The sequence below is a fragment of the Sinocyclocheilus grahami genome, unplaced genomic scaffold (assembly GCF_001515645.1).
Source record: "Sinocyclocheilus grahami isolate Dianchi unplaced genomic scaffold, SAMN03320097.WGS_v1.1 scaffold299.1, whole genome shotgun sequence".
In the NCBI taxonomy this organism is placed as follows: Eukaryota; Metazoa; Chordata; class Actinopteri; order Cypriniformes; family Cyprinidae; genus Sinocyclocheilus; species Sinocyclocheilus grahami.
The window spans coordinates 20,833-45,975 of NW_015505478.1; the positions used below are offsets into that span (position 1 = coordinate 20,833).

General features: G+C 37.6%; 4 protein-coding genes across 6 annotated transcripts; 3 read left to right on the forward strand and 1 right to left on the reverse strand.

The window, feature by feature from the left end:
• Nucleotides 1-629: 629 nt before the first annotated feature.
• LOC107601094 (coiled-coil domain-containing protein 85B-like) lies at nucleotides 630-2,244 on the forward strand. Its single transcript, XM_016293114.1, has 2 exons — nucleotides 630-1,238; nucleotides 1,349-2,244. Exon 2 carries the CDS (start codon nucleotides 1,509-1,511, stop codon nucleotides 2,109-2,111), a length of 603 nt encoding a protein of 200 aa, XP_016148600.1. The 5' UTR covers nucleotides 630-1,238; nucleotides 1,349-1,508; the 3' UTR covers nucleotides 2,112-2,244.
• A 6,722-nt stretch (nucleotides 2,245-8,966) lies between these two features.
• LOC107601105 (fos-related antigen 1-like) lies at nucleotides 8,967-13,393 on the reverse strand. 2 transcript variants are annotated; one of them, XM_016293132.1, is made up of 4 exons: nucleotides 12,957-13,393; nucleotides 12,193-12,450; nucleotides 11,128-11,235; nucleotides 8,967-11,029 (listed from the first exon to the last, which is right to left on the reverse strand). In XM_016293132.1, exons 1-4 carry the CDS (start codon nucleotides 13,074-13,076, stop codon nucleotides 10,463-10,465), a joined length of 1,053 nt encoding a protein of 350 aa, XP_016148618.1. In that variant the 5' UTR covers nucleotides 13,077-13,393; the 3' UTR covers nucleotides 8,967-10,462. The 2 variants fall into 2 exon arrangements, with proteins under 2 accessions (XP_016148618.1, XP_016148617.1); XM_016293131.1 differs by having other exon boundaries at nucleotides 12,193-12,453.
• Nucleotides 13,394-16,717: 3,324 nt separating this feature from the next.
• On the forward strand, nucleotides 16,718-20,007 carry LOC107601106 (protein YIF1A). The gene is made up of 9 exons (XM_016293133.1): nucleotides 16,718-16,785; nucleotides 17,082-17,120; nucleotides 17,493-17,734; nucleotides 17,913-18,017; nucleotides 18,320-18,398; nucleotides 18,875-18,932; nucleotides 19,209-19,364; nucleotides 19,486-19,579; nucleotides 19,670-20,007. Exons 2-9 carry the CDS (start codon nucleotides 17,090-17,092, stop codon nucleotides 19,826-19,828), a joined length of 924 nt encoding a protein of 307 aa, XP_016148619.1. The 5' UTR covers nucleotides 16,718-16,785; nucleotides 17,082-17,089; the 3' UTR covers nucleotides 19,829-20,007.
• A 1,559-nt stretch (nucleotides 20,008-21,566) lies between these two features.
• LOC107601095 (forkhead box protein N2-like) lies at nucleotides 21,567-24,818 on the forward strand. 2 transcript variants are annotated; one of them, XM_016293117.1, is made up of 5 exons: nucleotides 21,567-21,611; nucleotides 22,078-22,684; nucleotides 22,773-22,894; nucleotides 23,043-23,098; nucleotides 24,292-24,818. In XM_016293117.1, exons 2-5 carry the CDS (start codon nucleotides 22,124-22,126, stop codon nucleotides 24,582-24,584), a joined length of 1,032 nt encoding a protein of 343 aa, XP_016148603.1. In that variant the 5' UTR covers nucleotides 21,567-21,611; nucleotides 22,078-22,123; the 3' UTR covers nucleotides 24,585-24,818. The 2 variants fall into 2 exon arrangements, with proteins under 2 accessions (XP_016148603.1, XP_016148602.1); XM_016293116.1 differs by lacking the exon at nucleotides 21,567-21,611 and adding an exon at nucleotides 21,633-21,680.
• Nucleotides 24,819-25,143: the final 325 nt, after the last annotated feature.

Consider the following 25,143-nt stretch of genomic DNA (forward strand, 5'->3'; position numbering starts at 1 on the left):
GAATTGTTGAATAAAGTCGTTATTTTTTTTCTTTTGCGCACAAAAAGTATTCTCGTAGTTTCGTATAATTGCGGTTGAACCCCTGATGTCACATGGATTATTTTACAGATCACCTTGCTACGTTTCTGGACTTGGGAACATTTCAGTTGCATTGCTGTCTATGCAGGGTCAGACGGCTCTCAGATTCCATCAAAAAATATCTTAATTTGTGTTCCGAAGATGAACGAAGGTCTTACAGGGTTTGAAACGACATGAGGGTGAGTAATTAATGACAGAATTTTCATTTTTGGGTGAACTATCCCTTTAACTCTCATTGAAATCCACCAAAGGGCACAAGTATATATTTTCAACACTGCTGCACCTCTCCCCTATTGTCTTGCATGCCGTTGTTCACCCCTCCCTCTCGTTTATCCGAAACTGTGGCCTGTTTCCATTCTCACTCCAGCAACCCCCCTCTCACCCCAGGCCTTGGTTAACACCCCACATTGTTATGTCCTCGTGCTAGCAATTGTGCTGGAGAGCAGGGCGGAAGGATGTGGCTAAATACCTCGGCTTAAAGTAGAGAAAAAGCTTTTGTCACCCTTTCCGTTAGTTTTGTATCCAGGATACAGTACTGATTTTTACGGTAAGGGAAGAGGGGAGGGGGCGAAGAAGGGAAGGGAGGAGAGCAGGAGATGGGGAAAGACATCACTGCCTCCCCAACCACCACCACCATCGCCAAAGGAAACACTGTAATCTCAAGGAACATCAACGAATTCCTCAGGAATCACCACGAAGGCAGCCACAATACATTTCAGCGTCGTTCATTCGGATTATCCGACATTGTTTATTTGTAAAACCGACCAATCGCATGCAGCACTAGTAGCCTATATCCAGCCTGTCCTACATTTCGACTTATTTATTTCTTTTTCATATTTACAACGCGTTTTATGCGAACGCAAGCGATTGGAATTTTTTATTTTTTTTGCCTATTTAGACACTAAGTAGCTCCGTGGTTGTTCACTGGAGTGCACTGGAAATGCTTTAGGGCGGGGAGAGACGGATGCGGACGGACATTGTGATCCCTGATAATACAGAAGAGGAGAGATGCTCCACGGGGATTATTTTAAACCTCCGTGTTGACCTCTCATCCCAACCCGAGGAGCAGGAACAAACACGATTGTGCTTCAGTGATTCCCAGAAGCTAAATACTGAGAAATAAATGCTGCCAATTACAATTTAAAGCACCGAGGAGAGAGGTAGGCCTGTTTAGTGTGTTACAATCAGGACGTGTTTGATATTTTAATCGTTAAACATGACAAAAAAAACAGTTTGCATATAAGAATTGTGTGTTTTCCCCTTATTATAGGTTATAAATAGCATTGCGAAGAGGAAATGGAGCGTTTTCTTCGTGCATGGATGAGGAATGTTGCGATCCATTTAAAGTGACAGACATCTCATGTGCCTCGTAATAGTTATTTTATGGTTTAACCGCTGTAATAACAATTGACGGTGTATTTGTGTACAATATGGGGAGCGACAGTGAAATACTGAACCGGGAGCTGTCAAAGATGTCCGATGAAGACTTGCTGGCTTGTTCTAAGGAAGAGCTGGTGAGTCGACTCCGCAAAGAAGAATCGGAAAAGATGTCCGCTCTCATACAGCGCGGTCGATTAATCAAGGAGGTCAATAAACAACTGCAGGGGCATCTGCTTGAAATCAGGGAACTCAAAGTCATCAACCAGAGGCTGCAAGAGGAGAACCAGGAACTTCGGGATTTGTGCTGCTTTCTGGACGACGACCGTCTGAAAGTGAAGAAGCTCGCCCGTGAGTGGCAACTATTCGGCCATCACTCTGCTAAAGTGATGCGCGAGGACCTCGGCGGATACCTCAAGAAGCTCGCCGACCTGGAGCGGATGCAGGACGGTCTGGTGAAGGAGAACCTAGATCTGAAGGAACTTTGTTTGGTGCTCGAGGAAGAGTGCGTGAGCAGAAGTGATTCCAGCCCGGGTGGCTCCACGGATCTCAACATACCGTGTATGGTGGCCCGGGACGTGGGTGACGGGAGCTCCAGCACCGGGAGTGTTGGCAGTCCAGACCAGCTGCACTTGGTGTGTTCACCAGATGACTGAAGGAGAGGAGCAGAGCCATATTACTTTACCCTTCTCTCTTGATGATGAGACTTTTTATGTCTACTACAGTAGTTTACATTTTCTGACAATGACATCTCAGCTATTTCAGTGGAAATAGACCAAGACTTCTAAAGTAGGCTAGATTACTCATGGCCTTTTGATGCCATAATACAGTTTCTCTATATTTCATTGATTAACATTTTATAGTTGGCAGACCTTTAACACTTGATTGAAATTGTTGGGTGCCAGGCAAAACAGAATTATTTTTAAGCTTTAAGGTGACAGCCTAAGGTCGTCCAGCTTAAATGGATAGTTCGCACAGAAATGAAAGTATTGTCATATTTACTCCCCCTGATGTTGTTCCAAACCTGTATGACTTTCTACTGTGGAATACAAAAGAAGTTGTGTTGAAGAATTTTTATTTTGAACAACAATTTTATCCATACAGTAAAAGTCAGTGGTGTCTAAAGCAGAATTGGACTCTATTGACTTTTATCATGTGGACCAGTGATTTGCAAACCCCTGGGGGGCTTTAAGGGAACTGCAAGGAGTTTGTGAGTGGATGACAAGCGAATAGCTAATTAAATAATAAAAATTTAAATAAATACATTTAAAATATAAACAGTCAAAAGTAATACTAAATAACACATTTCGGCAAAACATATGTGACCCTGGGCCACAAAACCAGTCATAAGGGTAATTTTTTTGAAATTGATATTTTTACATCATCTGAAAGCTGAATAAATAAGCTTTCCATTTATGTATGTATGTTTGTTAGGATAGGACCGTATTTAGTTGAGATACAACTATTTGAAAATCTGTAATCTGAGGGTGCAAAAAAATCTAAATAAATATTGAGAAAATCGCCTTTAAAGTTCTTAGCAATGCATATTACTAATCAAAAATTAAGTTTTGGTATATTTACGGTAGGAGATGTAGAAAAAATCTTCATGGAACATGATCTTTACTTCATATCCTAATGATTTTTGGCATAAAAGAAAAATTGATACTTTTGCCCCATACAATGTATTTTTGGCTGTTGCTACAAATATACCCGTGCTACTTATGACTGGTTTTGTGGTCCAGGGTCATATATATTTTATTTGCTTACCTGCATGTCAGAGAACCTGTGGACATCATGTGAATTAGCTGTTAAATTATAAAAGTATTAACTAAGGGGGTACTTAGTGAATGGTCAAAGTTGTTTTAGGTCAATTTTGTTCAGCTGCATGGCAAAAATATAAAAATTGGGGAATAACTGGTATGGACAAAAACACTGAGGCATTTTTCAGAATATCTTCTTTTGTGTTCCGCAGAAGAAAGTCATACAGGTTTGCAAGGAATGTAAATAAATCATTTTTGATTTACTTTCTTTTTAAGATGGTAGGTTTGTTTTTGGAAGATGGTGACTGGTTTCTACCTGGTCTAAGCTAGTCGAAAACTATTTTGACCAAGATGGCCAATTGGCCTTGGACAGCTTGAACGTTCTAGAAAGCATCCACCATGTTCCAAAAGCTTCAGATTTTCCAGCAGGCCTATTTATTGTATTAGTAGCATTATTTGAATGTATGATTTTCCAAGTGTTGCAGGAATGTTTCCTCTTATCTCTTACAGGGGTTGTAGATAGGGGCAAAATATTTAGTTTTGGGGTTGACATTTTAAACAACATAGGGAGAAACTAACCATACTGCTAACTTGTACCAGGTTTTACTGTGCACTGATCTGTTCACGTGCTGATGTTTCTCCAACAATGCACTATGACAGGGCTGCAATGAATCTTGAATCTTTAGAGATTCACATTTTTACTGATTAGAGCCATATACCATGTAGTGATCTGTTTAAGATCATTTACAAAAAGCACTGAATCTTTTTCAGCAATGGAGAGGAAATGGTAGTATCAAAGGATTGTGGTAAGCAAAGCCTCCATTGTAAGCAGATCAGATTTTTTTTGACGTAATATGGCTATATCATGGAGGCCCAAGAATGATTCACTGGAAATGCACGTTACTAGACCACTTTTTTACAATATGAGATCTTTTCTTGTTTGTTTTGAACTGGACAGTATAATTCACTAGATGTAGTGATGTGTGCTCCACTAAACTGTTGCTGTGCTGTGCACTGAATCCAAAATGAACTATCTTTTGCATTAACCCCACTTTAATTACACAGCTGTACAAAGCTTTTTGTGTTCAGTTGTTGCTTTGACAAGACTTTAATTAATATACACTGAATTGACACTGATGTTTGGAGGGGAAAACATTGACATGTAGTTTTAATATTATTGTGCTAGATATTGTTATTATTATAGTCATTTTTGTTGTATTTGCTGCATACTACAAGACCCTCCTACATAGTATTGTTCTGTTGTACATGTTTTAAATCCAAATATATGATCAGTATTATTTCTATGACTGCAGTTTTATAGCTACAAGACCCAGCTCTCTGATTGGTTAGCATTTGCTTTGTTTCAGGCTATGCTCATTGTGAGTGAGATAGCTTTAAATACACTTGACTGACACACCATGTTCTTGTCTTTTTTCCTCATGCTTTCACTCTGCATGAATATATATATATATATATATATATATATATATATATATATATAAAGAAATGTTGATAGTTAATTGTTTTTAGAAAGGCCTTTTAATTTAATTCTAAATGCATCCCCCTTCAGGTCAGGGTACATGTGTCTTTCTGCTGTGAAATGTGTAATGGCTTTTTAAGGAACACGTGCACATCTCTCAATCATCATTGTATTGTGTTGCACAATGAAAACTATGGAGCTTTGATCATAAAACCAAGCATTTATCATCTTACGGAGATATATTATATTGACAATGGTTAGTTATGTGCATTTTATGTAAGTAGCCGGTTATACTGTTATAAAGCTCTCATTGATTTACATTACAAGCTATCAGAATTTCATCATACTATTTGGCCATATAAATCTAATTAACTTCACAAAATTGCATATTTTTGCTCAGTTTGGGCCTCTGAATAAAACTGAGGTGTTTTTTTCCTCTTCGAATGTGAGTACCATATTCTCCTATGTCAAGCTATATGCCATAAAATCCTGATTTATAAAATATAATACTCAATATCCCAGCTAACTGGGAACGTTCTAAGAACTTTGGTTAACATTCTGGCAATGTTCTCTTAAAGGGGTCATATGATGCTATTTTGCGAGCTTCAGCTTTCAAAGTAAATATCAAGACAGTTAATGTCGTTAGTTTTACCATCAGTTCAACAGAGTCGCGTGACAGACACAGTGATGATCCAGTACACAAGCCCCGGTTAAGACAGCTGACGTGCTATGATTTCTGACAGGCAGTTCACTCTCCTGTGATGTGACCCTGTTCCCCTCACACACACACACACACACAATGCGTTACTCTGCGCTGCACAAAACTCTGCATTTGAACAGTCAAAAGCAAATACTTAAACTAATAACAAAACATACTTACATTCGCTGATTCAGAAGCGCCAGATTGTCATAGCAAAGTAGAAATTGACCCTTTTTTTATTTTTAGAAATAGCCTTTGTGCACAGCCAGCCTCGTACTCTTCTAGGTTCAAAAAACTGTCATCCATAAAATGCGTTGCACAAATTCGAACATCTGGGTTGTGCTGTTCTGTTGTAAATAAATCTTAACCAATGATTCCTAATTGCATCTACTTCCGGAAGGCCAAATAAATTGGCCTATAAATTTCGCACTGAATCACACAGCGTCTCCCTGACATGCTGCTTCAACACTAACTGTGGTTACTGAAACCACGCCTTCTTTCTTTGCGTGCACATTTGGGTGGCATTATGCTAATATTTCCACATAGTGACGTAGATATGTGGGGGCATGCTAGAACGAGCCGTTTTAGGTAGGCATGGTTGACTCTTAACTTTTATAAAGAATATCTCTTTGGATTTGAGACTTTAGTCTTTGCAACTTTACAGATCTTCTTTATGCACCAAGAGCTTGTAACACTCCAAAGAGAAAGGAAAAATTGAAATCGCATCATATGACCCCTTTAATGGAGATGTTCTTCCTGTAATGTTAATAGAACATTCATTCAAAGTTATCTGTCCTTTTAATAATGTTCTCAAAAAAAAAAAATTTAAATGGAATGTATTTCTTCTGAAACATTATAGTTGAACATTTGGCCAACGTCTTTTAAATGTTACTGCTATTTTTAGAATCTTCAAAGAACATTCAAAACTAATGTTTGCAAAATAATCAAATGAAATGTACCCTTAATATTTGTATAACCAAGAAAAAATGTTTTTAGAATAATTTTTTTTAAAACTGGGCATTTTGAACATTCAGAGAACATTTAGAAAATGTTTTCATAACTTAATGAGAATGATAGAAACCCAATTTTTGAACATATTTTTGGTAGCTGATGAGGCTTTAAAAAAAAGATTGTATAAATGTTCAATAAAAATAAACTTCAATTGTTCAATAAACTGTTCCATTAGAAGAAGAAAAAATAGATTTTCACGACAATCATTTCATATGTCAGGCTTTACAGTGTTAAAGTATATATTACAGCTCAGAAAGGACTTCTAAATAACATGGATGAAAATTTCCCAGTCATGTCTTAATGAGGTCTTAGTCATGCTGTAGCTCAGGCCCTAATTTATTGATGTGTCACTGGTTTATTTTTGGCATGCTGTTTACACAGCCAGAACAGTAATACTTTCACTGAGACTGGCATACTGAGGTCCTTTCAGCAAAACATGTGCTTGCCAGTTCATTCCGCACAAACTCCCTCTTCATTATCTCAATCATATGTTCTCATGTCTTCTCTAAGTGGCTCAGAGCGATAACAGAGGGCACAGTGTGGAGGAAATAGGGTCGCCATGTTTTTTTAATTTGTTCTCTGTAGCTATATTCAAAATGTCTTGGCCTCTTTTAACGTACGTGTTCTTTCACTTTATTACTTTTGTTCCTTAAAGTGCCCCTATTATGGATTTTTGAAAATTACCTTTCATGCAGTGTGTCACAGCTCTAAGTGAATGAAAACATCCTGCAAAGTTTTCAATCTGAAAGTACACCCTGTATAATGTTATTGTCTCTCAAAACAAAGAGTCGACTCTGAGTCATTTAAATTAGTCAATTTTAAAGCGAATCCCAAGCCGTTTCATGTTGATGTCAACATGAAACATTAGCATATTGCCCGTCCACTTGTTGCACGCGCAGACCTGGGAAAACTTGATTTCTGCTTGGTCTGAATGAAAATGTAAATTCATTCTTTGCCTCTAGGTGCCGCATTTGGAGCGGTAAAATAGCTGTTTCCCCAGTAATGCTGTACACAAAGTAGTACTGCGTTCACAAACGCTGCTTTATCAGGCATCACAGGCATGATGAAATGAAAATGAGACCAATCACCGCAGATTAGCATCACGCAAAGGAAGGGTTTGGAAAAATGAATCGTTGAGCGAATCGTTTGGGAGTCGTTGAGCAAATAAGGTAAAAATAAATGCATATTATAAGCAGTGTTGGGGAGTAACTAGTTACATGTAACAGCGTTACGTAATTTAATTACAAAATAAATGTAACTAATCAGTTACAGTTACTAAGAAAAAATGTGTAATTAAATTACAGTTACTTATGAAAATGTTAACGATTACAAAGGGGATTACATTTGAATATTTACACACATCCACATACAGATTTAATTGATTTATTTTTTCTTCTTTCTTTTTTCCCAGTCCGCCCCTCGTGGAAATTAATGGTGCAGACATGCGGTTTTATTTACTACACATAGGCCTACTGAAGCTTGCGTTGTTTTCAGCCTCTGCCGCCTCAATATATGAGTACATGAACACATAAAAATTATCTCTAGAACTGCTCTGAGTCACTTCATGAGTATTTTACTTATTTTGAGAAAACTATCGTCATATCATATACAAAGAGACACCAATGTTTCAGGAGTTTAGTACACAGAATAGGACACATGCTTATTAGATAACTGTATTTAAGTTGATGTATATGCTTTTATTTATTATTTTTTTAATTAACAATTTTTTGTTAGATGCAGTGTTTCCTGTAGTTATGCAAAGATTTGGTTTCAAAAACAGTATCAGTAAACTATTTCTTATGATTTTAATCTGCATTGAACTTCAGATCAATCTTAAAGTAAAAGGCGGTACTAAAGTCTGATTTTGTGGTGGATGTGTTCAAATTTGATCATCTTAATTCAAGTGAGGAAGGATTTTGAAAGTCTAACAGTGTTGAGCACTACTGTAAGGTTAACCCTGCATGGTTTAAATGTTTGAAAATGATTAACAGTTGCAAATAAACATTCATTAGAAATTTAGAAAAGTAATCAGTTACATTACTTTAACAAAGTAATTGAAAAAACTACACTACTATTACATTTTAAATAGGGTAACTTGTAATCTGTAACCTATTACATTTCCAAAGTAACCTTCCCAACACTGATTATAAGACCATGAAAGTGTTTTTTGACCTTGCATGCATGTCAACCTGTTGTGGGAACTCGCAATACCAAAATATGAACCTTTCATAACCCACAATAGGGGCACTTTAGGTCTGATCGTCGTTTTGTAACCACAGGCTATGAAGTGACAAGGATCTTTTCATACATATTCTCATATGCTTGTCACACAGAGTATGTCTCTCACCGTGTGAATTTTTCCCATAAACAAAAAAAAATTATCCAGAGCAGATTTTTATTTGTTTTAATTTTTTCGTACAACAATTAAAGATCAACATGGTGTTTAACAGCTGGTTTCAGTTCAGAGGCAAATGTGTTTATGACTCATTGAACATTTCTGTCATCAGGACATCCTAGGAGGAAACTGTGCGCTCAACCTCTCATTTCCTCCCTCCTTGTACCCCTGTGTGCTGCGAGAGATTTGCTTTCTATATAATCACTTGCTAAACATTTACTTCATTGCCATATTATTTATGTACCCCCTGCAATAAAATTACAGCTATAAGGGGGCTATATATCAACTTTAACTGATATTTTTCATACAGTATAAAAATCAATAGAAGTCCTCATTTTAAGGCACTCTAGTATGTTACAAAACAGGATCACAACATTGTTTTATACTCCCAATAGCAGCACATATTTTCAGTAATTGTTTATTAGATGTTAAATAGCATGCAACATTTCTCCTTATTAAAGGAACTAACATCAAATCAGTAAAAAATATCTTGTTTTCAAAAATAAATACAACTCTACATGTGGTCAAGCAATAGTAGTGTACGCAATACAGCATAAAGTATATATAGTTTACTTCTACTGGCCTGTGAATCACACACCTTTGCACTTGTAGAGAAAACATCCTGTATAGTAACAGTTGAAGTGTTTCGTGAAGGTAAAATATTATTTTTGTAACCAGTGTAACAGTGAACTGTCATTGAAGTGCACATTCTCAGTGTTGGGTTGTGGTGTTGCAGACATTGTATGTGAAGAACCAGGTAGGCTGCATCCCTTCAGTTTCTTTAAAACTAGCTTATTCAGCATACACTGTTATTATAACGCTGTGTTTCTTAAAACCAAGATTAAAAACATAAAATAACAAGACATTACATTGTGTAAATCCACAAACATGTGCATAGCAAGATAGTATAACCGATCAAAATTCTAATCCACATTTCAGTTGAGATCTTAACAACTCTCAAATTGGTAACGTAATAATAAATAACGTAATAGACTCTCTTTAAAAATGGCTTTCCTGAAGTAATTGACATCCCTTCCTGAAAGGCATAATGGTGATAGATCTACACTGTGCTTTCAATCCCAAAGCAACCTTTAAACCTTTTGCTAGAAGGCCAAATTTGTAACTACTAAATATGTAGTTGAAGTAAATTACTATAAATCAATAATACTAATATTAATGCCACTACAGTCCAACGTTGTGGCTTAAAAGTCAGTCGGTTTTCTTTTCAGTGTTACATACTTGTGTGCTGTAAAAATGTCAGTCTACTTCATATGAAGGATGATAATACATTTCACTTTGCACTACACATGCTTAAAGGTGAAGTGTGTAATTTCTACTCCACTAGCGTCACCAAATGAAATGGCAAAAATACCTTTTCCTGAAAACGTACTCCATCTGTTATTGGTTCATGCCTACGAATGGCATAGTTGAGTCTCCTTACTATGCTGGGATAGGAAAACGTGTTTGAACGTCAAAAACGTTACACACATCACCTTTAACATGTGCTTCTGTATTCTTATAATGCATTCAAGTTGCTTGATAATTGCCATTAATAAAAGGTAAACAGAATACACAGGTAAAAGCACAACATATATGCTTGCATGTAGTAGTAAGGTCACTTTTGGAAATCATAAACACTTTCCCGCACAGCAGATGAGAAATTAAAGGGTGAGGATGGATGGTGAATTGAGAGAGTGATCCGACTGATCTCCACTGCTGCTGCTGCGGCGATGAGCGACGCCACACGGCTGAGGGTTACGAGAAGACTGGCTGGTACTGTGACAGCCGGCAAGATTGAGAGCTTGGGATGAAGTCGCAGAGCTGGTATCCAGTGAAGAAGAGGGGTAGCTGAAGACCAGACTGGCAATAAAAGGGGTCAGAGATGGAGTGGAGATGAGGACAGGAGTATGAAGAGACTCTGATTCCAGAGGTACGCTGGTGACAATGGAGGCTGAAGCTGGAGGTGGGATGGTAATTTTGGGCTTGGGTTTATTAAGCTTGGCGTGACTCTTTGATTCTCTTGAAGGTCCAGGAAGATCAGGGTCCACAGGCTCAATCTTGATTCCACTCAGTGTCGGGAGGTCACTGTTGGAGTCCGAGTCCGAGTCCTGGACTTTGCAGATGGGTCTATGGGCTTCAAGGACCAACTCAAGCTTCTCTTTCTCCTTCTGAAGCTCAGCGATCTCCTTCTGCAGATGTGATTTTTCACCCTCTAGCTGGTTAGTTTGCTGTGAAAGGAAAGAGTTCAAATGTTCAATTCGGGTCCAAGTAATGCAAAGACATTTTGATTGAAAGGAGACATGGAAATTAAGCAAAATGAACTTACATTTTGCAATGTGTCAGTCAGTTCACGTCGACGATTCCTGCACTTAGTCGCAGCAATTTTGTTACGTTCCCTTCTAATTCTACGCCGCTCAAGTTCCTCAGGGGATAGCTGGAGTGAGAAAGTAAAGCAAATATAGTAAAATATTATATATAATATAATATTCATGCAGTAGTCTGACATTGTACACACCTGTAATAAATATTTAAAAAGTAAAAAAAGAAATTATAATAGTAATAAATAAAATCAATTTATATTATAAAAATTATAATTTTAAAACCGTCTAATTAGAACCATCCGACCTAATTGGTCAACTAAATTTTTATAGTTGATAAACATGTGAAAATACTGCCATCTAGGGGATGAGATTTTTAATTTCATTTCCAATTCACCAAATACTTTGAGGCAATGTTGCAATTTTCATCTCTGCAATTACTCTATTATGAATCGGTTTATATTCCCTTAATTAATTTCACGCTCTCTTTCTTTTGTGGACTTCATATGCAGTTTCCTGACCTTATATTGATGAATCACCTGCAAACACACTAGTGACTCAAGTATGAGTCATAATATTTTACTCCAGTGAATCACATGATATCCCATTTCCGGTCTCATTATTTCACTCTCACCCTGCTATTGGATGCATGAGTCAGGCAGGATTTCATGAGTTAATATTGAATGAGCATCTCTGGGTTTCATGCTGTCTTGTAAATAGCATACTATAAGATCATTACATGTAAGTCAGTCTTTTTGAACATTCAAAATTAGCGTTTACGGTTGAATACATAGTTCAAACTTAAATAACACCCTGAATGTACCAGCAAACATGTTCATACATACAGCCAAGCCACACACTACAGACAACAGGATATTACACATTTTGGGTCTTGCACACTTTGATTAGGGCCTGCCTCATCTTCAGATTTACACGCATGTGGCTGGTTTTGGCCAAGACCACCGGCAGAAATGGACAGGATGGCAGGTGAACATAGTGGAAAAACATGCCGTCACAGTCTCCCGGTGTGACTCATCACGTAGACAGACTGACAGCTATTAAATTGGACTTACATATTCAGAATTTCTGCTTCTTGTTGAGCTGCCAACAGCCATAGTTGCTCTAATAACACCCGGCCGGGACAGATGTGATTGGGAAAGTTGAGGATTCATAGATGGGATTCTTGGCAGCAGTGGGTAGGATGGTCGTAGTGCTCTGGATAGTCCCGGGGTGCCTAGAATGGAGGGCTGAAGTAACCACTGAAGGTCCTGGTTTGAAGTTATGTCATTGAGACTGGGCACAAACTGACTGGATCCTGCCACGGAATATTTCTGCTTCAAAGTACAAGAGACAGACAATATATCATAAGTTACCAACGCAGTGGCATTAGATATTTAGGGAGGAGACTTTATTATATCTCATTATGACTCAAAACCCCATTGTTGTTGTGTTTGCAGAAACACCCAGATATAAACACCAACCTGAATCATTAAATCTCTTATTATTACTGTCTGTTTTGGCAATATTTATTAGGTCATTAATCCTAAACAGGGGCTCTTAAATCTACTCTGTCCACAGAGAAGACATCTAAAACGTGTTCTAAATAAATAATGGTATGTTAAGACATATGAATTACAACTAATTTCTAAATAAATGATATTTTGGGCATTAAAGCATAATGATATGTTAAAGTTCATGATTAAAATGTTACTTTTTGTCTTAAATGAACAATTTAGAAAATGATACCGTAACTTATCATTCATACATATCTCATACTCATCTTGAATTTTAAGAGTATAACAAATGACTTAAATAGATATGAGAGAAAGACGCCTACCTGTTGTTGTGGAGTTGTGGCAGAGATTGTCGCGAGAGTCGCAGAGCTCGAGCCTGATCCAGAGCCGTTATCTGGGAAGGTCCGATCGATTCCTCTGCCCAGGTTTCCGTAGTTGTACATGTATGCCGTTGACTCTTCAGTAATCCAGAGGAAACTGTTGACTAACTCTGTGAACTCTGTGTCGCTGCTTACTTTTCTGGGTCTGCTTTCCCAAAAAGGTCCCTCCTCCTTATATATCGCCGACAGTTTACGCGAAATTCAAAAGCAAATTAAAAATCCACCTTATTGCGGGAAAGCGGTAGAATCCACCACGATACGCCTGGGGGAGTCTAACAGTATCTGTCAACGTTTAAAATGTTCATATTGCCGACAGAGGTAGAATAAACGCAAAAATAATGTTTTCTGGTATGTGTAGTACAATTCAATCTTTCTGTCAGACTGGCGGTTCCGAGTGTTCACCAGAATATAAATAAGTGATCAAGAACGGTACAGTTTTCGCCCCTCCCATTTTAAGGGAATTGGTTCTGCCGGTCTTTAGAATGACGTATAGTCTCATGGAAGATTACGTATATGACCAAATATGGGATTTTTCCGGGAACTCCTTCTGTTTGAGCTAGTGATAGGCACTCTGAATCGAAACTTGAGCGTTTTACAACAGCGTTCGTTATTTATTATTTAGTTATTCCTTCGGAGATCTATACAGATCTGTACCGTTTCTGTACTAGCACGCGGGTTTGTGTTAACACTTGGTAAGCAGTGTGTGGTCTACATTTAATTGGACACACCAACCAATTCACGTACTCTTCCCATGAGTACATACTAGCGGCTGGTCTTCCACAAGTGAAGTGTGTATACACTGAGGTCTCGGCACGTTCCAGTGGAGAGACCACATTAAAGCAGCATACAGTGAATGAATGCCATGAATGCATGAAGGCTCATGAAACTATTTTCACTGCCTTTCACCATTCCGCTGAATCATCCCTACAGCAGTAAATAGGAGAATGATTCAGCTAAATGGTGTCAGGCAGTGAAATCTGGATTCATGACCTTTCCTTTTTGTTTCTGAAAACCACAAACTGTTGAGCAGTTCACTGTAGACCTGCAACCTATTATATAAATATTTAAATATAAGTTTTTGAAATTATAAGATTCGTTTTAAATCTGAACAATTATGACTGTTACCTGAACAACATCATCACCAACTACACCCAAAAAATATTACAAGGGGCATTTTATTGTAATCTATGATCATTCTTTATTACATTTGGTGGATTTTTTTAAAAGTTCTTACACTCTAAAAAATGCTGGGTTAAATATAACCCAGTGCTGGGTAAAATAGGGACGAACCCAGCAATTGGGCTGTTTTGACCCAGCGGGACCAGGGTACACTCTAAAAAAATGCTGGGTTAAATACAACCCAGTGCTGGGTAAAATAGGGACGAACCCAGCAATTGGGCTGTTTTGACCCGCGCTGGGTAGAGTGTACCGTGGTCCCACTGACATCATACTTAGTTGCTGAATTACAGTGCAAATTTTCCCCAGCCCTATTTTACCCAGCACTGGGTTGTATTTAACCCAGCATTTTTTAGAGTGTACCCTGGTCCCGCTGGGTCAAAACAGCCCAATTGCTGGGTTCGTCCCTATTTTACCCAGCACTGGGTTGTATTTAACCCAGCATTTTTTAGAGTGTACCCTGGTCCCACTGACATCATACTTAGTTGCTGAATTACAGTGCAAATTTTTTGTCACCACTATTCAAGGTTTACTCCTTTTCAGCATCATTATGACTCATTTTTAACTGTCCAGTACAACAATGATCTGTTTGTGACCAAGGAAACAATGTTTGTAAAAATGAAACCACAAGAATGAAGTGGATATCATATCTAAATGATATCTTGCCCATTCTATGTTTGAGAACTAATTGACTTCCTTTGGAATTCACTGTTCCCTTTGTCCTAGTTTTGATTACCCCCACCCCCTTCTTTTTTTAATGATATTGTGGTACTATATTTCAGATTTATTCTGGCAAGATCTGGTTGTAACCAGAGTGTTAATGCCTCATTAGGTGAATTATGACCTAAGCACAATGGAATGCTGTGATGACACTCCCCTTTTGCAACTCTCCACAACATGCCTGGACATGCAGGCTAGGTGCATCTTACCCAGATAGGATGTGCTGTTACCCAAGACTTGGTACTGATGCAAACAATTTACGTGTGTTGATGTTCTGGACACCTAAGAAATTAATGGCACTCCCTATCCAAATATGTTGCTATTTTTTAATTTATCACAAAAAGGTTAGTATCCCAGCACTATACCAGATAATTTACAGTATATCAGATAATAAGCTTATTATTTCTCACACACTTAGGTGAAATTTGTACATATTATGATGTATGAATGCTTTTATTTAAATGATTTGCATTCTCACAGTAATGGACTTTAACGGTGACATGATAATTATGCATCAGCTCAACAAATGAAAGCCATAAATGATCAGAAATTGAACTAGTGAACTGTTTGGCCTATTACAACAAATACACTGGAGTGTCTCAAATTCATGAGTGCACAAAAACAGTAACTCATAAAGAGGACAGATAAGTCCAGTTCGTTCTAATAAGTGAAAAATATGATTCTAACTCACTGAGCTTGTTATTTTATTTTATTCTGTAAAGTATGGCTCATTGAATATTTAAATACTTAACAAATAAATAAAGTGAGTAAATACACAGACACAGACACACACACACACACATGTACTTGGAATTAGAATACATTTTACAGTTTTTCTCAATTGGTAACACAATTCATTAAACAATTCACCATTTCCTCACAACTATATAAACACAATCTCAAAACTACACACCAACTTGTGCAAACTTCAAACTTCCGGGTCAAAGTCAAACATTTTAGTCAGAAACACATTCTCTTTTGTCAGACTCAAACTTTGGTTGTACTGCTACTGTACTGTAATTGTAATGTATAAGTAGAGTAAAAACCCTGTAGATGAGCCTGCAGGCCAGTTGTCCTCATGGTCATTCCATGCACAAGAACATTAGTGCTTTATATTTCATCAGCATCAAATGACCTTTGACCTCGTCTCCTTCATTTTTCTTTTCTCCTCCCATTCCTCTTTGTCTCCCACTACCAGGATTAATTTTCCAATACACATAATCACCTGTGCACTTCACCTATGTTCATATCATCCTGAGATTCTGACTGGTGTGTCATTAGCTTTGCTACTTAATGTTCACACACACACACACACACACACAGTCTGGTTTGCTATCCTTGTGGGGACTCTCCATAGACGTAATGGTTTTTCTACTGTACAGACCCTATATTCTATTGCCCTACCCCTAAACCTACCCCTCACAGGAAACTTTCTGCATTTTTACTTTCTCAAAAAACTCATTCTGTATGATTTATAAGCTTTTGTACCCATGGGGACCTCAATTTAGGTCCCCACCGTGACACAAGTCCCCATGAGTCTGTGTGTATTCAGGTTTAAGTCCCCACCAGGATATATAAACCTGTACACACACACACACACACACACACGTGTGAAACTCAATAAATGTGAAACTTAATAAATTACCAGTAAAACTTGCCGCTGTTTTAAGATTTATTTTCCTTTCGGTTGCCTAGGCTAGCCACTTTCTTTTTTTATTGCCTTGCTTACAGCCAATCAAAATGTAAGAACTTCAGTCTACGCAACCGTCATTTTAACCAATGAAATTGTGATATTTTTCATCTCTGCCACGCAGGCACATTTCTCATCAGCCAATGAGAAGCGAGGCGAGGCGGGTGTAAGGGTGAAGAAGTACCTGTGAGTATAAGCTAACACGAGAACTTATTTAGAAAACAATATTTCAAATTTAAATTATAGGTGACTACCGATCGTTTGCATCCGCGACAAAATAAGTGTTTTAGTAATACTTCTGTTACCGCGTTCAAGATTAATTTGGCATGTTTTGTTAGGCATCTTTCAGATTAGCTACATAGCAAGCTAGTGTATTATTAGTAGTCTGATGCTGACATCTGATGCAACATATTAGTGGCAGACTGTAATCGGTTGTGTTGTAGATTTAAAGCTAATCAAATTGTTTTTGGAATTCAAAACAGCAGAGAAGATGGATTTCCAGCAGCATGGATACCGGGCAAGTACGTATGAAAGAACTTTGCAAAACGTTGCTCTTTTAGATACGTGGACAACCACACACTGTACTTTAAAATCAGCAAAGCCTAAATTGATTACATCACGAGCAGTCTGGCATCAAAGTGCAATGCAGATTGTAAAGTAATTAGACCTAATTAGATATCTTGGTTTGATGACATGTTGTGTGAACTCTTTAACCCTTTGCCACATCATATTGTAATCAGTTACTTTAACACAGGTCATAGGTGAAGAATGGAATTTGAAAAAGTGTTACGATCCTAGTTTTTTTTTTTTTTGATGCATAAGCAGCCATATATTTTATGTGAGAATTCTCTAAATGTGATGTTGCTTTATCAGTGATTTCCCCCCCCATGCAGCAAAACCCAGAGCTAGAGCATCTCCACCCAGTGGGGGTCCGCTTCTTTTTGATGACACCAGTTCTGGGCCCCCACCCATGAACAGCCAGAACTACTATAGTTCAGAATATAATATGGCTGATGCATCAGCAGGGGGTCAAGACCCTGGAGTGGGCAGCCTCTTTGCTGATCCAGTGGCCAGTGCTGCCATGATGTATGGCTCATCACTTGCCAATCAAGGCAAGGATATTGTGAACAAAGAGGTGAGATGCCATGTTCAACTTAAGGTATCACAGGTGTATGTTATGTCAGTGAAGTGGAAAGTGTTGACCCAACTGTAGATGTCAATCATGCATTGCATCTGTCTTCTGATAAATGTTAAGTATCAATATTTATTGTGTAATTGATTTTATTTTTCTCCCACCTTGTCATCTCTTACAGATTAACCGATTCATGTCGGTGAACAAGCTGAAGTATTTCTTTGCAGTTGATACCAAATACGTTATGAAAAAACTGTTGCTTCTCATGTTCCCATACACACATCAGGTAAAATATTAATTTCTGAATCAAAGAGATCATTAATGTTTATTAACATTATTTTCCTCATTTTAATTACAATAGCTTTTTTTGGACTTTTTTTAACTCTAAATATCTAATATGCATTAAATATAGCGTAAAAAGTTAATTTAAACAATTCTAATATCTTGTTACTTTATTATAAATGAAATTGTCAAACTTATTATTATTTACTAATTTATTGCAAAATGTAAGAACGGGTTTTAAATAAATGTTTTTTGTATGCTATTATATTTTGTATATTTTTTTTATGCATACTATGATATCATCAGGACTGGGAAGTACGTTACCACAGAGACACTCCCCTCACACCGTGCCATGATGTCAATGCTCCAGATCTCTACATACCCAGTAATTAATATTTATTATTCATTCTGAGCAACCGGACAAATCGTTGATCTACAACATTATTAAATCTCTACTTTTAGAGAATGCAAACTCGAGCTTTTGTGCCATTTTGTTGCCACTGTAGTGGATTTTCAATAAACTCTTCTTCTCCTACAGCCAGTTTTCTCTTTCAGTTTTCAGTCAAGTCATGGCAGATTATCAGTTGAAGAGAATCTTGCTGAGAAAGTTAGATTTTATAAACATGTTTATCCCTAGCTACCTGAAAAAACCCACCTCCTAATTGCACAGAGATTTTAAGGGGACTCTTGCTTCCTTGAGTACTAGGATTTAATGCAAGACTGCACATTAAGTATGAGCAACAATACCATGCTTGCAATGTGTTTGCCATGTAGTAAAATCAGAAACCATGTATCTGAATTTATAAAGTTGTTGCATTGTCTGCACTTATGATTTCATCAAACCTTTTTGTTTTCTTCTAGCAATGGCTTTTATCACTTACATTTTACTGGCTGGAATGGCTTTAGGAATCCAGAAACGGTGAGTAGTAGTGGTTTTTATAGGAGACTGACTAACACACTGATGTTTCCACTTTATGGATATTGGAGTGCTTGGACATCCTAAGGGATTCATATGAAAATACATTTAATAAAATAATCTATTAGCAAACTAGCCTATAACATTCAGTAACCCTCATGTGACCCTACTAAATGGGAATCATATCAGTATGATCAGCACTGCCACATTCACGTAATCTTTTTGACAGTGTTTTATATGAGACATGATTAATAGTTTTTGTTTTCTCTACATGTTCAGGTTCAGTCCAGAGGTTTTGGGTTTGTGTGCAAGCACAGCTCTGGTTTGGATCATCATCGAAGTTCTTGTCATGTTGCTCAGTCTTTACTTGCTCACAGTTCACACAGACCTCTCAACGTTTGACCTTGTTGCTTACAGTGGATACAAATATGTGGGGTATGTTTCGGTTGGATATCATAATGTATTTTACATGTCTGTGGAAGAGCCACTGTTTGTAACTGGAACGTGTGTTGTGTTTTATATAGCATTAAAGATGTTTTTTTCTTCTATTTTTCAGGATCATTTTCACAGTGTTGTGTGGACTGCTCTTCGGCAGTGACGGCTACTTTGTTGCTCTTGCTTGGTCTTCTTGTGCTCTCATGTTTTTTATTGTAAGTTTTGTTTAGAAATATGATGCTTACATATTTATATTTTTCAATGCATTTCTCCAATTAATTGTAAAATGAATGTTTTTTTTTCAGGTTCGTTCTCTAAAAATGAAGATCCTGTCTTCATTCTCAGCAGACTCAATGGGTGCCGGAGCGAGTGCCAAGCCCCACTTTCGCTTGTACATTACCCTGGCATCAGCTGCCTTTCAGCCAATCATCATTTACTGGCTCACCACTCATTTGGTCAGATGACCTACAGTATTTATACTGTGAAGGAACTTTAAAATGACAATGCTGGACTGGGATGGTTTCAAATTTTGGCATTGTTACAGAAAAGTGGCATACCGTGGTTGTGTTTTTTCACAGAGGATTTATGTGGTCTGATCTTCAATATTGGCTTCATCAGCGTTGTCATCTACTGAGCAATTGTTGAAAATATAATGTAATATTTTTACAGGATTGTGTTCTTCTGCCGTTGTTTTCACATGGAGAAAATGGGAAAATAGCAGTTTGACTGCTCTTGTGTCTTCGCCATGCTGCTTTAGTGTCACAAAATCCAGACTTCATTTTAAGAGGCATGCTGATTTATCTGCCCTGTGCTGTGATTCTTGTGTGATGTGCAATTAGTGAACACATGTTCAACTCAAGTGTCCTTCTTTTTCTGGTTTTCTGTGCATGAACAGCAGTGTTTTCTTCTTTATAGCAAAATAAATCCCGTGATTTAGACTTTTTTTTTTAAATGTTTAGAATTGTTTATATCTTGTCAGTTCAAGTACTTGATATGTTATGATATCAATAGTCTACAAGCAATATGACTTGATAGATTAGGTGCAATATACATATTAAATTGGAGTTCAGCTGCTGTAAACACTTACAAAAGATAAACATAAGACGCTTTTCCACCAAATATGTGTCCCTGGACCACAAAAGCAGTCATAAATAGCACGGGTATATTTGTAGCAATAACCAACAATACATTGTTTGGGTCAAAATTATCGCTTTTTCTTTTATGCCAAAAATCATTAGTATATTAAGTTAAGATCATGTTCCATTAAGATATTTTGTCAAATTTCATACCGTAAATATATCAGAATTGTATTTTTTTTATTAGTAACATGCTTTGCTAAGGATTTAGACAACTTTAAAGGCGATTTTCTCAATATTTAGATTTTGTTTTGCACCCTCAGATTCCAGATTTTCAAATCATTGTATCTAAGCCAAATATTGTCCTATCCTAACAAACCATACGCCAATTTAAAAGCTTGTTCATTCAGCTTTTAGATGATGTATAAATCTTAATTAAAAAAAAAAATTCTTATGACTGGTTTTGTGGTTCAGGGTCACATATAGAAGTACAAACGGCCAAAATTAAGCTAAAAAATAAAGCCAATCTCGTTTCAATTCATGAGTGTCTCTTTAAGGAGGGGTCGCAGGAGGCGCGCCGGCTGCAAAGCGTCCTTCTGGTTTCCAAGGAAACGCGGGAAAGGACAGCGCAGACAGAACAGGGTAGTGTGAGACATAACAGTTTCCTTTGCAGATATTTTAACACTTTGACAGAAACTTTAAACTTATAAGAGAACAGAATCGGAGACTGGATGCTATAAATTCTTTCCTACTTGTTCAGGTAAGTTTTTCGCTGTTCTATCGCTCTTTTGTCTTGGCATAAAGGCTTCACGCGAGCATGAATGCTTGGGTAATTATTCTAAATGTAACTTAATATTCTTGCGCCATTTTCTCAGGTGTATATAGACCATGTGGCTTTGCTTTCCGTGTTTGTCAGGTGATAGAATAATCGATTTGTTTAAAATTCTCATTCATATTTCGCATTAATTATCAGCAAGCTGTCCATCCCGGCTGCAAAGCGTCCTTCTGGTTTCCAAGGAAACGCGGGAAAGGACAGAGCGCAGACAGGACAGGGTAGTGTGAGACATAACAGTTTCCTTTGCAGATATTTTAACACTTTGACAGAAACTTTAAACTTATAAGAAAACAGAATCGGAGACTGGATGCTATAAATTCTTTCCTACTTGTTCAGGTAAGTTTTTCGCTGTTCTATCGCTCTTTTGTCTTGGCATAAAGGCTTCACGCGAGCATGAATGCTTGGGTAATTATTCTAAATGTAACTTAATATTCTTGCGCCATTTTCTCAGGTGTATATAGACCATGTGGCTTTGCTTTCCGTGTTTGTCAGGTGATAGAATAATCGATTTGTTTAAAATTCTCATTCATATTTCGCATTAATTATCAGCAAGCTGTCCATCATACCCGTGTTTGTTTAGCGCCAGTTGAATGTATCTTATTTCTCGGTTGACTACTTTGCTCAATCATTTACTCGTAGTGCACTCAGTATTGAAAAAGTAATGATACAGCCTCCTTCCTGGGTTTAATACATTCAAGTTATTTATTTGTTTATTTATGAAAAATTCTTATTTAAGAAAACTGCTTGTTTAAAAAAAGTATACGTGCAATGCATTAATTACACTGTTTGTGTGTTTCTGCAGTTCAACAGGTGAATGTGTGGACCTGTATCTTGCAGCTGAGAGACCGATGGAGAAATACACACAAGCACTGCCACCCCATTCTCCTTTACATTCCCCCCAAAATAACTCGGAAGCTCTGTCTCGATCCCCCTCTCTTCCACAGCCTGCTGCTGTTCTCTCTGCGTCCCTTTCTTCCTCCCCAACCACCCCATCCTCCTATCTTCACTTTACATCAACCCCTCGGGCATCTGGAGAGTCACATTGCCTCAGTCCCTCCACAGTATCTGACCAGGATGACCTGACCTGCCTCAACTGGCTGCATCAAAGAGGGAACCTGTTGCCTTTGCAGCCACTGCCCAAAATCACCACACTGCCCCAGACATTAGATCCCGTTCCTGTCCAGCAGCTGCCTTCCTCCGGTGCCAAACCCCCGTACTCTTTTAGCAGTCTCATCTTCATGGCAATAGAAGATTCGCCTGAGAAGAGTCTCCCTGTGAAAGGTATTTATGAGTGGATTGTCGACAACTTCCCCTATTATAAAGAGGCTCCCGGTGGATGGAGGAACTCGGTCCGACACAACCTTTCCTTGAGCAAGAGCTTCCAACGAATACATCGAGACAAGAGTCAAGTGCGTCAGATTTCCAGTCAGAATTTTATGAACTCTTTAGTCTATACCGATTAGTTGTTTAATGAAATATTCCTGCTTTGTTTTGCAGTCTGTTGGAAAGGGCTCATTATGGCGTGTTTGTCCAGAATATCGACCATCTCTTCTAGAAGTTCTTAGAAAAACTCATTATTGTCATCGTACCAACAGTAACTTGCTGAACAAGCCTGTTTTGTGAGTTTGATTTGCTTTCTTATGATACACACCACCTCCGTAAGGCTTAATATTGAATTATCTGATGCATTATGCACAACGGCAGAGGAACAAATGACTCGTTCATTTGGATACTGATACATGCATATCTGACCTCCATTCTGAACAGGTTGGAGGCGGCTGATAATGGGCAGAACACCTTGGGTGAGACTATGGAAATTTCAGGTATGCCACAACTGAACACAGCTTCTAAATGTAACTCTAGTTAAATTTAACATACTGGAATTAGTATGCTCTAACAAAAAAGTGCAATTATAGTTATACCTAATGAAGTTTAGTTAAGTGTTCAGCCTTGGCTCAAAATTGGTCTTTGGTTTCATCTTGGCATTCCAAAAAACAATCAATTACACATACAACACAACAGACCAAAACATCTAGAATACCCTAAATATAGCATATCTATAAATAAATATTAAATATAGGAGCATGAACGTTAAACAGTTATGGATACAGACATGTTATACACTACTGTTCAAGTCTCTTATGCTCACCAAGGCTGGGTTTATTTGATTAAACGTTCAGTAAAAACAGTAATGTTGTGAAATATTACAATTTAAAATAACTGTTTTCTATTTTAATATATTTTAAAATGTAATTTATTCCTGTGATGCAAAGCTGACTTTTTCAGCATCATTACTCCAGTCTTCAGTGTCACATGATCCTTCAGAAATCATTCTAATATGCCTGTTTGCTGCTCATGAAACATTTTGAATTATCAATGTTGAAAACAGTTGTTCTGCCATGAGTAGAAAGTTTAAATGAACAATTTTTTGGTTTTCAATTCAACTTTTATGTCATTATAAATGTCTTTAATGTCACCTTTAATCAATTTGTGTCCTTGCTGAATGACAGTTTTCATTCTTAATGACCCCAAACTTTTAAATGGTATTGTGTGATATGGTGTTTCTCTTGCACGCACTGTTTTGTTTGCTAGCCTTTATCCACTTTTTCCAGACACGGCATGTTTGTGAGCTGTTGTCTTGGTAATGACCGGACATTACCCTAGCAACCTATAGCCACGTTAACATTATGATCGTCCTCTCTGTGTCAGGCTGTTTTACTACAGGGTCACTTAAGTAAAGAAGTCTCAGATAACAGACCGTTTTCTCTCTTCATTTGCAAAGATTTTTCACCATACAGTACTAATTAAATAGTAATAATACAATAGTACAGTAACTGTGAATTAGTGTTTTTTTTGTGAATGAAAGAAAATATCCAGCTGTGAGTTTTATACAGAAGAGAGTCACAGAGAGTGACTGTCACACTAACTACTGACCTGTTCTTGTAGTCCACTGTGGTTATGTATGATACACTTCTCTTAATTCCATCACAAACTGTTCTATTTCACTGTTCCTCAGATCTAGATTCTCTGTCTTCAAACCCGCCGTGCTCTTTGACACCAGATCACGAGGAGCTGGTCCCCATTGAGTCTGTGGATCTGACAGAGGTTATCGGCGAGGATTCAGAGAAAGATCCACTGGCAGACAGCGGTTACATTGAGTTACACTATTACCAGTATCAGCAGTATCAGTACCTGGTTCTTCCAGGAGACACTGAGTTGGACCTGGAGACGGTTGAGATACTGCAGCTTGATGCAGAGGCTCAGGAGGCTGCAGGGTCACTGCTTGATCTTGCGGGAGGCAACCTCTGAAAGCTTACCTGTGTGCTGTGTACAAGCAAGGAGGGTTAATGGGGAGATGGGGCCACTGCGAGAACTCTAGGCTTGATGTACTATTGGCACCTTATAACTGCCTGAACTTTTACTTACTGTCATGAAAGGTGCAACATAAGCAATTCCAAATAATCTAGTGATTCGAATAAAACATTTGTAGGGACTGACAACAGCACTGTGAGGGTATCCTTGGTATTAGTGTATAATAGGTAATAAAGCATCTGCAAAATGCTTTCATAAAGAACAAAATATTTATTGTTTTCTGTGGTTGAAAGGTAATATTTCATGCACTTCCATGCCATTTTAAGTCCCTTCCATTAAGATTATTCTAAAGATTTGTTGTGTTCTACATTCAAATTAGAGGGATAAAGTTCTGATGTGAGTTTAGAAGAAAATAGTTTTTTTTTACAGTATGAAATTGTTCAAAATTATGAACATGTTCAAGTATTATTGAGATAAACTGCCAGCTGTTAGATTGGGTAGATGGAAAGATTAATATCTAACCCTTATTTCTTGATTGTTGATTATTGTCGAGAAC

Coding starts and splice junctions, on each gene's coding strand:
- LOC107601094 (XM_016293114.1), top strand. CDS start 1,509: ATGGGGAGCGACAGTGAAATACTGAACCGGGAGCTGTCAAAGATGTCC.
- LOC107601105 (XM_016293131.1), bottom strand. CDS start 13,076: ATGTACAACTACGGAAACCTGGGCAGAGGAATCGATCGGACCTTCCCA. Junction 12,454..12,956: donor CCACAACTCCACAACAACAG/GTAGGCGTCTTT, acceptor TGTACTTTGAAG/CAGAAATATTCCGTGGCAGG. Junction 11,236..12,192: donor GAAGCAGAAATTCTGAATAT/GTAAGTCCAATT, acceptor TTCTCACTCCAG/CTATCCCCTGAGGAACTTGA.
- LOC107601106 (XM_016293133.1), top strand. CDS start 17,090: ATGGATTTCCAGCAGCATGGATACCGGGCAA. Junction 18,018..18,319: donor TGTTCCCATACACACATCAG/GTAAAATATTAA, acceptor TGATATCATCAG/GACTGGGAAGTACGTTACCA. Junction 19,365..19,485: donor AGTGGATACAAATATGTGGG/GTATGTTTCGGT, acceptor TCTATTTTTCAG/GATCATTTTCACAGTGTTGT.
- LOC107601095 (XM_016293116.1), top strand. Junction 22,895..23,042: donor TTGCTGAACAAGCCTGTTTT/GTGAGTTTGATT, acceptor CATTCTGAACAG/GTTGGAGGCGGCTGATAATG. Junction 23,099..24,291: donor TGAGACTATGGAAATTTCAG/GTATGCCACAAC, acceptor ACTGTTCCTCAG/ATCTAGATTCTCTGTCTTCA.